Here is a 13,098-nt window from a genome sequence, read left to right as displayed (position 1 = left end):
AATTTCATCTGTATACCAGCAATCCTGTCCACTTGGGGGGCTACGGCCTAGTAAGAGTCCAGGACCTCTGTGGCTGACATATCCATGCCAGAAAGCACAGACGCATTTTTGTAGCCAGCCTCATGCAGGAAGAAGTGTGAGAACTTCAGTTTTTGTAACCACCAAAGGCTTCTTTTGACTTCCTTACCCTTAATTCTTTTCCCTGATTCCCTCCTCTTTCTAAATTTTCATCTTTATTATTTTACTTACATGCTTGTGGGCGTCCTAAGATCCTTTTTGGAAAAAGAATCAGTATAAGTGAATAAAACCATCAGTAAGTGCATAAATAGTCTTAAGATAATTAACTGCTCAATTATTTATGCAACAGCATCTCAGAGGCGACTAAAAATGATACGTCGTATAGGCTGACTGAATGAAGTGCCTCTCTTGTAAGCCAGTATCAGGGTTATAGCATAAAAGTACTAGAAATGAAGTTATTCACACATCTACAGATATAATAATGTCCTACTGCTTTATAGAATTTAGATTCTCTGTTTAAAGTTATCATCATTTGTTTTCCTCCAAAATTATAAAAATTGTTAGGTACTGACCTGTGGGAGAGTTGGCTGGGTTTAGATTTCTGATATATTCCCTAAGTTTTCACTAAGCACATTGAGAACTTTTCCTTTTGAAGAGTACCCATAGAGAAACTTAATGGCCTCATGGTAAAGCCAGGGCCTTACACTCAAAGCAATGATTTAAAATTGGCTCATGGCACATTCTCTCAGAGCAAGGGGCAGGAGGACTGGCTGGTATCTAAGTTGGGAGAACCATGTCTCAGTTTGTGGTTGCTAGTGCTTGTCCTGGTGCTTAAGCAACACATAATGAAGTGTGAGAAAGTGGAAGGAAAATCCTTTTTTTTTTTTTTAAGGGGGGTGGGGGAGGAGCAGAGGGCAGACAGACAGAATGTCAAGCAGGCTCCACACACAGCATGGAGCTGAACGTGGGGCTCGATCTCATGACCTTGAGATCATGACCTGAGCCAAAATCAAGAGTTGAATGCCTAACTGACTAAACCAACCACCCAGGAGCCTCTGGGAAATTCACTTTAAAGGCAGGCAGAGGGCAGCCCGGGTGGCTCAGCGGTTTAGCGCTGCCTTCAGCCCAGGGCATGATTCTGGAGTCCCAGGATCGAGTCCCACATCAGGCTCCCTGCATGGAGCCTGCTTCTCCCTGTGCCTGTGTCTCTGGCTCTCTCTCCTCTCTGTGTATTCTCATGAATAAATAAATAAAATATTTTAAAAAAAAAAGGCAGGCAGAACATGACTGGGTGTTCACGTAGCCTTTGAACATGTATGTCCACATACAGATGAAATACGGGAGATCATCTGAGCGTCTGCTCTGGAACTAGAACACAAATGATAATTAAGCAAATGGAACCAGAGCAAAAATATACAAACTAAGTCAATAACTAAATTAACCAAAGAGGTAATTTATTACCTCCACCAAGATAGAGCTCTCATTTCAGCACGGGGCACACGCCCCAACCACCATTTCTCCCCTCAAGGACTGGGGTCACCCATGGAGAGGCATTGAATTTCTAATAAAGTGATGAATACTGCTTCTACTTATATTTTTTCTCTCTCTCCATACGTGTATATTAATATATCAGAGATAAAAAACCTGTCATATACACTACATAGAACTTACTATCTATAAAAGAGGTAAGAGAGACTAGTCATATCCCATGGGAATCAATGTCAGCGGAAGTAGGGAACGTCAGTGCCAGGAAGAAAATCCAAACCAATCCAATCTGTTAAATATAAAGGCAGCTTGATGATCCTTTTAAGGTCAGTGATGATGACACATGGTTGCCCGCCCCCCGACTTAATGCCAAAGAAGCTGGTGTTGTTCTGTGATGAAAGTAATTAAACACACAGAAAAATCATCCAGGAGTCTATAATGTGGACTACCACTGACCTCATGGACAACCTAAAGATGGTCTGGAAAGATAATGAACAATCATTTCTATCTGTACCATTCCATTTCCAAGCAAACACTGTTTGTTAACAAAGAAGGTAAGGAAAGAGGAATTACTGGTGAGTGGCCAGAGCCACAACACCTGTCCTTTCAACTCAGGCAACAAGGCTGGATGGGGACAGCCAGGCTGATGCTTGCCACCCAGCGTTTCCACAGGGCGGACCAGCTGCTGGAGTGCTGGGGGCTGAGGAGTGTGAGACCAGCCCAGGTACAAAAGGGTGTGGGAGTTTGCATTCAGTTCTTACTCTTTCGGAAAAGAAGGGAGACATCTTCTTTCACAGCAAGAGCCCTTTTTGCCCCACTCTGGCAATAAAAATGCATCAGTATAGGGACACCTGGGTGGCTCGGTGGTTGGGCATCTGCCTCTGGCTCACGACATGATCCGGGGATCCTGGGATCGAGTCCCACGTTGGGCTCCCTGCATGGAGCCTGCTTCTCCCTCTGCCTGTGTCTCTGCATCTCTCTCTCTCTCTGTGTTAATGCAGTCTCTCATGAATAAATTAATAAAAATAATAAAATCTTTAAAAAATGCATCAGTATTAGTTCCAACTCTGTAGCAGATGAGACATAATTCTTTCTCCAAAACATAAGAATAAGGTTTTTTTAAAGATTTTATTTATTTATTCATGATAGACACAGAGAGAGAAGAGGGTGGGCAGAGACACAGGCAGAGGGAGAAGCAGGCTCCATGCAGGGAGCCTGATGTGGGACTTGATCCCGGGACTCCAGGATCATGCCCTGGGCCGAAGGCGGGCTCTAAACCGCTGAGCCACCCAGGGATCCCCTAAATACAGTTTTTAGAGAAAACAAAAACATAAAGATGGCAGTCCCTTTTGACTTAAAAATAGTATATATGTAGGTCATTTACAGTTCTGGGGGGCAAATAACTAAGAACATACCCGGAAGCTAAGAGCACTAGTCTTCCTGTGTCTTTTCTTCCTGGACTGTGTGTTGACAACTGCACCCCAGCAGGGACAAAACCTCCTCCAGACTGATGTGAATACTGAAGGCAGAACAAGAGGAGGAAAAGCCTAGATCAAATACCTTCCTATCAAACTAACTGTCAAATGCTCTGTGATCACCTCGAGGTAAGGAAGCCTCCTGGAGAAGACAAGAACACTTTCAAAGTTGCCTGGCCCAGCGAACACATCTCCCCCAGTGGTTACCTTCTTACCCTGGCAACGACAGTGTTTTTGTGGGTGCATCATCCTGTTGACATGTGTGGAGAAATACGGAGTGACGCGTCTGTGTGTCTTTATATCTCTGCGTGTACGTGAAACCCGCGCCAGCAGGCTCAGACAGAGGAAGGAAGGAGGGCACAAAGAAACACGGGATAAAGTTCAAGAGAAACCACCGTGCGGATTACTAAAAAATATGAAAGTGATCAATGCCGATGGGATTTTCTTATTAAAGAGTGACAAAAAAAACAAAAAACAAAAAACAAAGAATGACAAGTTGAGAGAACTAAACCAAAAATGTCAATAACCACAGTTGACCTTTAGTGGGAAACTGTCAGTGCTTTTTAATAAGTGTGGTGAGGAGAGTTCAAATCACAGCATAACAGAACTGGCTTAAGGGTTAATGCAGTTTGCAGTTAGTATATCATCTAGCAGTATTATTCAATGAGGGAAGTTACAGTTGGAAAACATGACATTTTAATTCCCCGTGAGTAAACTGATCAGGAACTGTAAAATCATCACCGGAAGAACATGGACACAGTCAAGCATAACAAACCTACAGAAGGAGAATCATCTCCAAATTTAGGAAGTACATTGATTTACCTGCCTACCCGCCTCTTCAAGCCTATGCTTAGCACACGTGCAAAAATAAAACACAACTACCGCCATTATTACTATCGTTTTCTTTTGCCCTTAGGTGAGAAACACCGGACAGCTACATGCTGAGCCACGCTAACAAAACTAAACCTTTCACTTTCTTTAATAGTAAAATTACCATTACTGAATCATTGTCATAAAAAATGCATTCAAGTACATTACCACTTATTTTAAATAAACACCAATTTTGAAACAATCAACTTGGAAAAGCTGTATAAGTTTTTTTTTTTCCTTTTTTAAAAATCCCTGATTACATTTCTATTTGTTCACTGTGGTAGGCTGAAACATTGTATTTTTAGAGACTAGCTACCACTTAATTTCTTTAAACAAAACAAAACAAAACAAACACAACAAACCTGTGTAATGTAGAACAGCAGTGAAGCAAGAAAATTGTGTGCTTGTCACTTCTCTTCACTGTACAGAAGAATTGTGATAAACCATGGTACTGGTGCCACTTAGTACATGAGGAAACACAATTAACTCCTAGCACAGAGCACATGGTTTACTAAGATAATACTCTATGAATTCCAAAGTTGGGATGCTCCTCTGCATTCAGGCCACCGGAGCATTCCCACTGGAGTCCTTGGGAGGCTTTGGACGTAGTCAATAGTGCATATTTCCCATCCCGTAGCTGACAATGTGTGCAATTAGCAGGGACTATGGGAGTACTGGTCTGATGCCTGCAGCTCCCGAATTTGAAGCTTAGCTCAGTACATCCTAGAAAGTAATCTGCACACCACAGTGCCTAACAGTTTCTATGCTACCGCAGTTTCTCTCTCAAAAGAAGATCAGACCTAAAACGGAAGCTTCTCTGGGGGCTTTTTAAATCGCCTTACATCGGTCAGTTTTGTCTATCCATTCATCCACCGCGCTGCAGCCCTCCAGCGTTACATTTGATTAGTGGTATGCACGTTACCTAAAAAGATAGACACCTGAATTTTTTGTAACCTTCTAAAAGAAGCTGCACTTAGTACAGTAATTCGAGAAAACATCTTATCCCTAGAAAGAAAAAAAAAAAAAAACCCTACATGGGATGTGTATTTTGCTGAACAACTTACTTATGTTTATAGGTAAATTACTTACAAAAGTGACACCAGAAAAGGAACCTGTATCCGGCCCACGGTGACAAGAACAGAATGTCTTACGGCCCTTGCCAATGCACCAGAATTGATCGTGTACGCGTGGGAGAGAACTTGTACACACGTCAGCCTTCCGGGTTACGGATCAGCAGTGGGAGCTGTCTGTGTCTTTCATTTTGTCAGTGCTGTCTTCTTTGTCTCCTGGTTTAGTTTCGCCTCCGTCATCCTTGCGTTGAGTTGAATCTTTCTCAGTGACCTGGTCTTTGGTTTGGGGTTCGTGTGTGGAAACAGGATCTAACACTATAACGGGTCCAGCTTGCTGCTCACTGCCACAGTACTGGCTCTCGCATCCAGCGTTACTGAGAGGCCTGGAGGAAGGACAGTTACACAAAACAATAAAAAGCAGAGAGAGAAAAAATATTTGGCTTTCATATTCCTGGATTCAGACCAACAAAAAAAAAACAAAAAAACAAAAAAACCCAAATGCTCTAAGTCTAATTAACATGCACAAAGTGGTCTTTGAGGTGCCAGCCATTAAAAGAAAAAGGAGCTATTAGATGACATTAGGAGCATGAGGCCAGAAGAAAGAAGGCGGAAAAAGTCAGAGCAATTAACTAGGGAAGTGTTAAAAAGCCAAATGCACCTACCTGCTTAATTACACACTCTTCTCAAGAAGTGCAAAGCTCCTGGGTGCCGGGTGCGGGCCTCCCCACTGCCTGCCGCCCAGACTCCTGTCCCACCTTCACTTAGCCGGAAGGAACCATTACCACCACCCCCACCCCCACCCCAAGCCCCTCGTGTCCCTGGGGACATCTGGCTGCAGACTAGCTCTGAGGAGACTGGTGCTGAGGGAAGGAAGCCACCCCGTCACCAGGGACAGCTGGGAGCCGCGCCCGCCTCTGCCATTAGTGACAGGAAGAAATCTGGTCAGGCCCGGGGAGGGGTGAGCGAGGAACAACAGCAGATGGAAGAATCCAGAGAGTAAGCTAAAATGCTAAGTGACCATAAACTTTTTCTAAAAAGGAGAATCACGTCTCTTGAGAAAGTTCCTAAGGAATTTCAGAGAGCAAGTTTCTTTTTTCCACAGCCACTTCCTCTCTTCCCTTCTACTCTGATGCAAGAGGCTACTGCTTCTCAAGCTACGTGACAGTTTCCTTGTAAAAACAGAGATGTCCACGTCTTCCCTTGTCATGTGTCAGGAAGTTAGGCTGTTCAGGCACCTACTCCTCACAGAAGTCACGGTCAGAGGCCACCATCTGAAGGTTCGGGGCTGCTGACCTGGGGCCTGAAGGCTGAAGGGTGTGTGATAGGCAGGACAGGGGCTCTTCAGACGTATTTGGTCTTCCTGGCAAATGCTAAGATGTAAAGCATGAACCAGCACCACCCCCCATTCCACCTCTGGACATCAGGACATACACTGGCGAGCCCACTGCTCGACCCGCCCTTTGTAGGACTTGATGCTACTGTTCCCTGACCCCTGGAGCAGGCCGGAACCGCCAGCTAGACACTCCCTTACCACCTGCTACTTCTCCCTGGTTGGACTCCCCACAGTCATAATGAAATACCGTGTAATTAGCTGTTTAACGCCTGTCTCTTCAAATAGAACGTAAGCATCCACGAAACAGGGACTGTTTAGCTTTGTTCACACTTCTACCCCGTACCTAGCACGGATCCACTTGTGGCATAAATGAGTGAATACTAATAAAGTGAGAAAGGCTCAGAAACCCAGACTTTGGTGTGAATAGGTCTGGAGATCTCTCTTATACAACAAAAAAACAGCAGAACAAATGCTCAACTACTGAGAAAAAGCAGCCTGCACGATCCAGCGACAGGTACAAAGAGCTCAAACCCCACAACCAGGGTCTTACCACTTTCTGACCAGCACTATGAAATCTGTCAAATGCATGGAAACCTTACTCCCTCTGGCTATCCGGTTATACGGTCACTTGTCGATGATGACCAGGTCACACACACACAGCTGTCTTCTGTGGCAGTGGTGAAACCACTGGGATGACCAGGAACCTGAGAAGGAGGCCATGCTGCAGGGAGGACAGATTCTTTTGTTTTTTGCCTTGACTCACCAATGCCCCTGTCATTAGAAAACACCATGACACTTTCCTGTCAACCTTGGCCAAAGATCCACTTCTCAAGCTGGCTGTGGCTACGCTCTGGGAATCAACAGGGGATGTGCTTTCCCCAGCAGTACCTGGTTTGACGTTCTCTGACCCAGGCAATACCTGGGAGACTGTGTCCACTGGGGCACAGGTAGAGGAGCGGAACCCTGTGAGATATCCTTGGGCTCAATGATCCAAATTAGATGTCAGGCCAGGGAGAGAACTAGGCAGGAAGTCTAGAAAAGCCTGTCGCCTCCGTGTCTGATGCTGGGCCCGAAGCCTGCAGTTCTGGCAAGGAACTGGACGACGGGCGAAGAGTGACCAGAGACTGAAGACAAACCAGAGGTGCATCTGTCCTTTACAGTTTCCAATCCACACGATGCAGACAACCTCCAGGATACACCAGAGCCTTCTACAGGCAACTACACACATACTTGGTCTAAAATTTGGAAAAGCTGAAGGAGGAGCTGGGGAGGCGGGGTGTGGAGCTGGAAAAACTGTGGGCCAGCTGCTATCACATGCCAGCTGGTGACACCTCATATGAACTGTAGCAGCACCTGCCCTAGATGGACCTTTGGAGCCTTCAAGACAAAACAAAAGAGAAATAACTACTGTCACCTCTTCATCCAAAATCTCATGCAAAGTTTTCTTGTGGTCAAACCTAACCTGGAAACAAAGGGGCAAGGGAATTCCAGGAAATGAAGCGCCTGCCTAGCTAGGCCATTCCAGTCAAAGCCACAGTAGTCTGCAGGCCGGTCACCCGTCTGGCTCTGCCATCTTGGTTCAAAGCCCACCTCTGCTCTAAGCATGCAAAGGAAGCCTCACCTCATTCTAGGGGAGCAACTTCCATCAGCTCACACTGACCTTCATCACTTCTGCAGAACTACCCCGGTGGTATGTCTGCAAGTCAAGGAGTGATGAACACATCCTTAAAAAGCTTTCTGCATCAACTGGAGGTGAAAACTTCCAGGAAGTGCTCTCAGGGCACAGGTACAAAAAAAAAAAAAAAAAAAAAAAAAAAACAACTGGATGCCGACTGAACTGAAAACTCAGAAGTCTTGTCTGGTCAGGATGAAACTGGCCTGGAATTATCTCAGTCCAAAGAATTGCTCTTCTCGCCTGAAGTAAGTTTCTCAACTGCAGCTTAATCTATCATTAAGTCACCTGTAGGCTACAGTTTGAGAACTCCTTTATTGATTATTGCTGAACTTGGCACAGTGGGCAGTTTCTCTGAATCTCTGTGTTGAGAGTCAGAGTAACTGATTTCTCCAGGATAATGACCACTGACTTGGAATCCCAATGGGTTAAAGCTAAAAGGGGTTATGGCAATCATCGAGTCCAACTGGTCCCTTTGGAGGGAAGAATCTGGCCTAAATCATATGTAGCCCGTCAGCGGCAGAGCTAGGAGAATTAGGAGCCAACTCCCTTTTCCTGCCTTCTTTCATGGTGCCATGCTGCTTATTCAAGGGGTCTTCTAGAAATAGGATAATGATGCCACAGGTTATTTTTGGCATGTTTACTGGTTTCTTTCTTTCTAACTCCGTTTTCAGGTGCATCTTTTAGAGTCTGTCCCTTCAAGCTATCGCTTGCTGTTCTTCCCTTTGTGACTGGTAGCTCCTCTGGATTTGACACATTAGACCTATTCCTGGTTCCCACGGGGAGCTACCCAGAACTCCTTCTGGAACGAGGGCCCTTCCTCTGGTCATTCTCACTCCATCCCCATCTCATGGGAAGAGCCAGAGAGTGCCATCAGTGATGGTGCCAAGAACCCAGGCTCTTGGTCCAGGCAGCCACAGTGGCAGGTTCCAGGTTAGAGCTTCCCCCCGCCCAAGGTAAAGTCGCGGGTGCTGAAATGTTAACAGTCCAGTAGGAATTGCAGTATACTACCATTTTGTTCAATTTTTCTGCTTTAATTCTTCATCTAAGAGCAGTAACCACAAATAAGGAATTAATATTTAGTACTCAAGAAAAACATGGCAGTTCCTCTCCTGTATGCTACAAAATCTCCAAGTAAAACTTCAATTTTATAGGCGCTATAAAGGCTAAGATCATGTGGCATTCAGGTTGAAAGGCACTACCGACTTGAACTAGCCCAACCTTTCCATTTGTCAGACGAAGACACTGAAGAACAGGGAGTCAAATGATCTGCCCAAGGGCACACAACTTGTGAGTACCAGACACAGGACTAAAAATCTTAGAATCTGGATTTCCTGTCTGGTATATATATATTTTTTTTCCCTATCACAACATACTGGTAGTCATTTATGATCCATTCCAAATATTTTCATGGATCACTTTAGACGGTTTGCTCAAGAGCTTTTTCAAGACAAAAAAACCGAAAAGCAAAATAAAAGCTAAGAGACAATGTAGCAATCTGTGCCACTTTACGAAGCCAGATGTCCAAGTGCAACTCAGGCGCCCTTTTAGAAAGCAGCTTCCCCAATTGCCAGAGAGTCAGAGTGCGGGGCTTGGGCATGGGGGGCCACTTGCTGGTCGGAGGAAGGACCTGACTCCAAAGCACAGTGGTACCGGAGGAACCCGAACAACTGTAAACAGCACTGCCAAAGCTGAACTTTCATAAAGGGACTCCGTGATTTCTCAGACTGTGTTACAAGAGACGAAAGAGCAGCATTCTAATTTTTAAAAAGCACATCATTGTTTGCATTCAATGAAACTCCTTTCAAAATCAACTTTCCACATTCCAATTATATTCAACAACATTCTAGCTAACATTTCGGCTGCAATTCAAATTAACTAATGCCCAAAAGAGCCCTAATAGACGTGGTTCTGAGCTCAATTGAATACAATCAAAGCTCATGAAATGAAGGGGGAAATGCTTATTTCATGCAAATTCTGCATATCACTCAAGCTTAATTTTACTGATAATATAAAGGTGGGACATTTTGAACATTACAGTGAATGAAACTTTTAAGCGGTGAGAGTTATTTTATAAAATGCTACCTCTGAAAAGCTGATTGCCAAACAGTATAAAAATGGTTTGAGGCATAAATGCCAAGTTCATTTCTACTTCACTTCTGAGGTAACTATCTTTCAAATCGCAACAGCTGGACTATTTAACACAATCTGGTGAATCAAAGTATAGTTCTTCTCTGGTCTCCCAGTGGGACGTCTGCATTAGTCGGTGGCAGCCATCCAACAAATGACGCACAGCCGGACGGTCTGAACTCTGTTTCATTTACAATAAAAATGAATAAAGCTGCAATCATATTTACCACCCTCCAAGGACAGAAAACGGAAAGATTTAAATTTGTCTTTATAAAGTAGTTTCCTGGGAAAACTCCAAAGAGGAAGTCAGTTTTATATTTTCCCCTTGTGTAAAAATAAGAAGTCTTACTTTGTTTTCGAAGCCCTTTATACAGTTGCTCGGGCAGTGAACAGGAGCGGCTTTACAGCAGAGGTAGTGTTTATTGTTTTTCTCAGACACCCTCTTTTTCAGGAGATTTGAATACACTTGTCCCCAGCCGCCCGGAATAGTTTCAGATATAAGGTGAAGCTGTCTGTGTGATCACCAATTTTAATACTTTCAAATATAATGAAAGTAGGGCAAGGCTCAATTCTCTGGGCCTTGTGCACTTTTCAAAACTCCGTGTTAGCTCAAAGAACAGTTTCTCAATTTGGGTCAGCTTCTATCTGATGAAAAAAAAAAAAAAACCAGATACAATTTTAAAGTATGGGGCAAAAAAAAAAAAAAAAAAAATCATTCAACAACAGGATTGCACTGTGGTTTGAAAATCTGACATCAGCTATCAGATGCTGATCTGCCCTGAAGATTAACAAGAATTCCTTCTTAACAGAAGTAACAATGGCTGGGCACAGACGTCTGTGTCCACACGGAGCTGTACTTTCTTTAGTGGAATAAGGGGAGCACGGGGATGTCGGGGCACTGGTTCCATCCCAGACTGTGGGTGTGCCCCCCAAAACTCATCCCACTTCCTTGGATCCTAATGTGCGTTGGACTGGACCATGGACATTCATGGGTCCCGAAATACCCTGGGGCCCAGGGAGGCTCAGGAACCCGGGGCTGTGCTCACCAGCAAAATCAACACCCCTGAAAGACTGATTTCAGCTCAGGCAAAGATTCTGAAATGTGTGTGATACTTTTCTGGGGCTACTTTTTAAGCTTTTTGTAATTTTCCACAACTTTAAGTCACCTGTGAGAAATCCACTTCAGATCCCAGCTATTAAAGTGAATGTTATTTAAAGGAAGTATTTTAAGAGACATAGTCTTCTACAATATTTACTACGTCTGTACCACTGGCTCCTCAAAAAAGCCGCCAGGCATAAAATGTGTGCAATTTCAGGTTTTGAGAACAATATTTATATTTTTTAAGATACTTTTCCTTAAATTTATTTCATTATGTATTTTAAACTCTCTTTTCAGATGGGAAGTCACGAAGAATTCCGAGTTGTCACTTTTCATACGGTTATAGGACAAAGTATATTTCAAGTGAAATGTGTTCATTGGGTTCCAGAAGTTAAGTCAATTTATTCTTAGATCTGAAATTGCATTTAAGTTTTCACCGGCTACTTCTGTTTGAATAAATTAAAAACAGCCCCTCGGCACCACCAACCACAAATAAAAAGCAACACCAACACTGTAGAAACTATTGAAAGATGCTTTAAAAAAAAAAAAATTGTGAAGTACCGAAGGCAATTTGGTTCTCCCTGCAGAAATGATGCATTTTATGCTAAGTCTCTTAAAATCATAGGTGTTCGCAACTGGAGGCAAATGTTAGGAGGCAATTAAATCTTTGAGAGAACTGAGAGTGACTCAGTAGCATTTTAACAGTCTTTCTGAGGTCTACTCAACAGAATTTTAACACTAGATGTCATACAGCCTCAACAATTAACCTGGGAGAAGTTGTTGACTGTCCTGGTGACTCAGAACACTTGTAAGACAATACTGATGGGGGACCTCTGGCTGGTCCACGGAGGACTCCTGGGGCGGGGTGGGGGGAGGAAGAAAAGAAGAAGTGAGGGGATCTCAACTTCCAGAACATCCAGTTGTTCTGCTAATTTTGTTGTTAAGACTTAATTATCCATGTACAGGCACACAAGGAGGTCCTTTGTCGCGGTGCTTTGCCGAGCAGAGCCGCTTCCTGCAGTGTCACTACACAATCCGACAGAACTAAGATTACAGTTGAGGGCACAGCAAATCCTTTAATTGTGTAAGAGCATCAGATTAAGCAGTAACTTCCATGTGGTTCATTCTGCTGGCTAGTAGTCTCTTCTCAGAAGCAAATGTTGACTAAGTACAGGGAAGGGGCCCTCCACGCTCCCCTCCACGCCATGCATGCACACACGTACGCACATACACACACGTACACACACAGGGAGAGAGAAGAGAAGAGGAGAGGAGAGGAGGGGAGGAGGCAATGGTGTGGGACGAAAGAACGGGAAGAAAATCTACCCTTTCCACCACAGGGACTGAAAGAACTCTATTTTCCATTTGAACAAAATGTTGACCCAAACCTCTCTCAAGGAGTAAGTATGTGACCAACCAAATTGATGTCCAGCTGAGATCAACGTTTGAGAGAAGAATTTTATGCCAAGTTTCTCTAAAAGTAAGTTAAGAATTTCAATTTCTACTTGGTAATGTATTTCAAAAGCTCCAATTCTCCGGCTCCAATCCAAAAAAAAGGCAGTACTTTTCAATTTCATTTTTCTACATGAATTTTGTACTGGAAATAATGACATAAAACTGAGAGACCAGTTAGAGGTCAAATGATGATAAAAATCAATCTTACTTTTAATTCAGAACCTGAAAGGCAATTAGGTTTTTTCTTTCATAGAAATGGTTGACTGATCACACTAACCAAGAGACATCTAAAATTTATCTTTTATCAACTACCCTCTGCTATTCAGTTAATGGCTCAAACAAGATGAACTTTTATAAAAATAAATCTATGTGGGGACAAAAGACATGTGTATTTAGAGACACCACAGATCTAGAAATTAAATGCAAATTATAATCAAAATGGTTTCATTGGAAATGGACATTTTTTCTATTGAAATTGAATTCTGGTTATT

At 43.4% G+C, this 13,098-nt stretch overlaps 1 protein-coding gene across 3 annotated transcripts in view; it reads right to left on the bottom strand.

Moving 5' to 3' along the window:
• Window positions 1-3,516: 3,516 nt before the first annotated feature.
• SHTN1 (shootin 1) overlaps window positions 3,517-13,098 on the bottom strand; it is a 97,043-nt gene continuing 87,461 nt past the window's right edge. For 2 of the 3 annotated variants that reach the window (XM_041743464.1, XM_041743465.1), the window contains one exon: window positions 3,517-5,301. In XM_041743464.1, coding sequence (XP_041599398.1) covers window positions 5,079-5,301 — 223 coding nt within the window. In that variant the 3' untranslated portion in view covers window positions 3,517-5,078. The remainder of the gene's footprint in view (window positions 5,302-13,098) is intronic. The other variant, XM_041743466.1, reaches the window with a different exon arrangement.

This window comes from Vulpes lagopus, chromosome 2 (genome assembly GCF_018345385.1).
Source record: "Vulpes lagopus strain Blue_001 chromosome 2, ASM1834538v1, whole genome shotgun sequence".
Classification (NCBI taxonomy): domain Eukaryota; kingdom Metazoa; phylum Chordata; class Mammalia; order Carnivora; family Canidae; genus Vulpes; species Vulpes lagopus.
The sequence above is the reverse complement of the archived record's forward strand: the minus strand, read 5'-3'. Positions and strand labels throughout refer to the sequence as shown.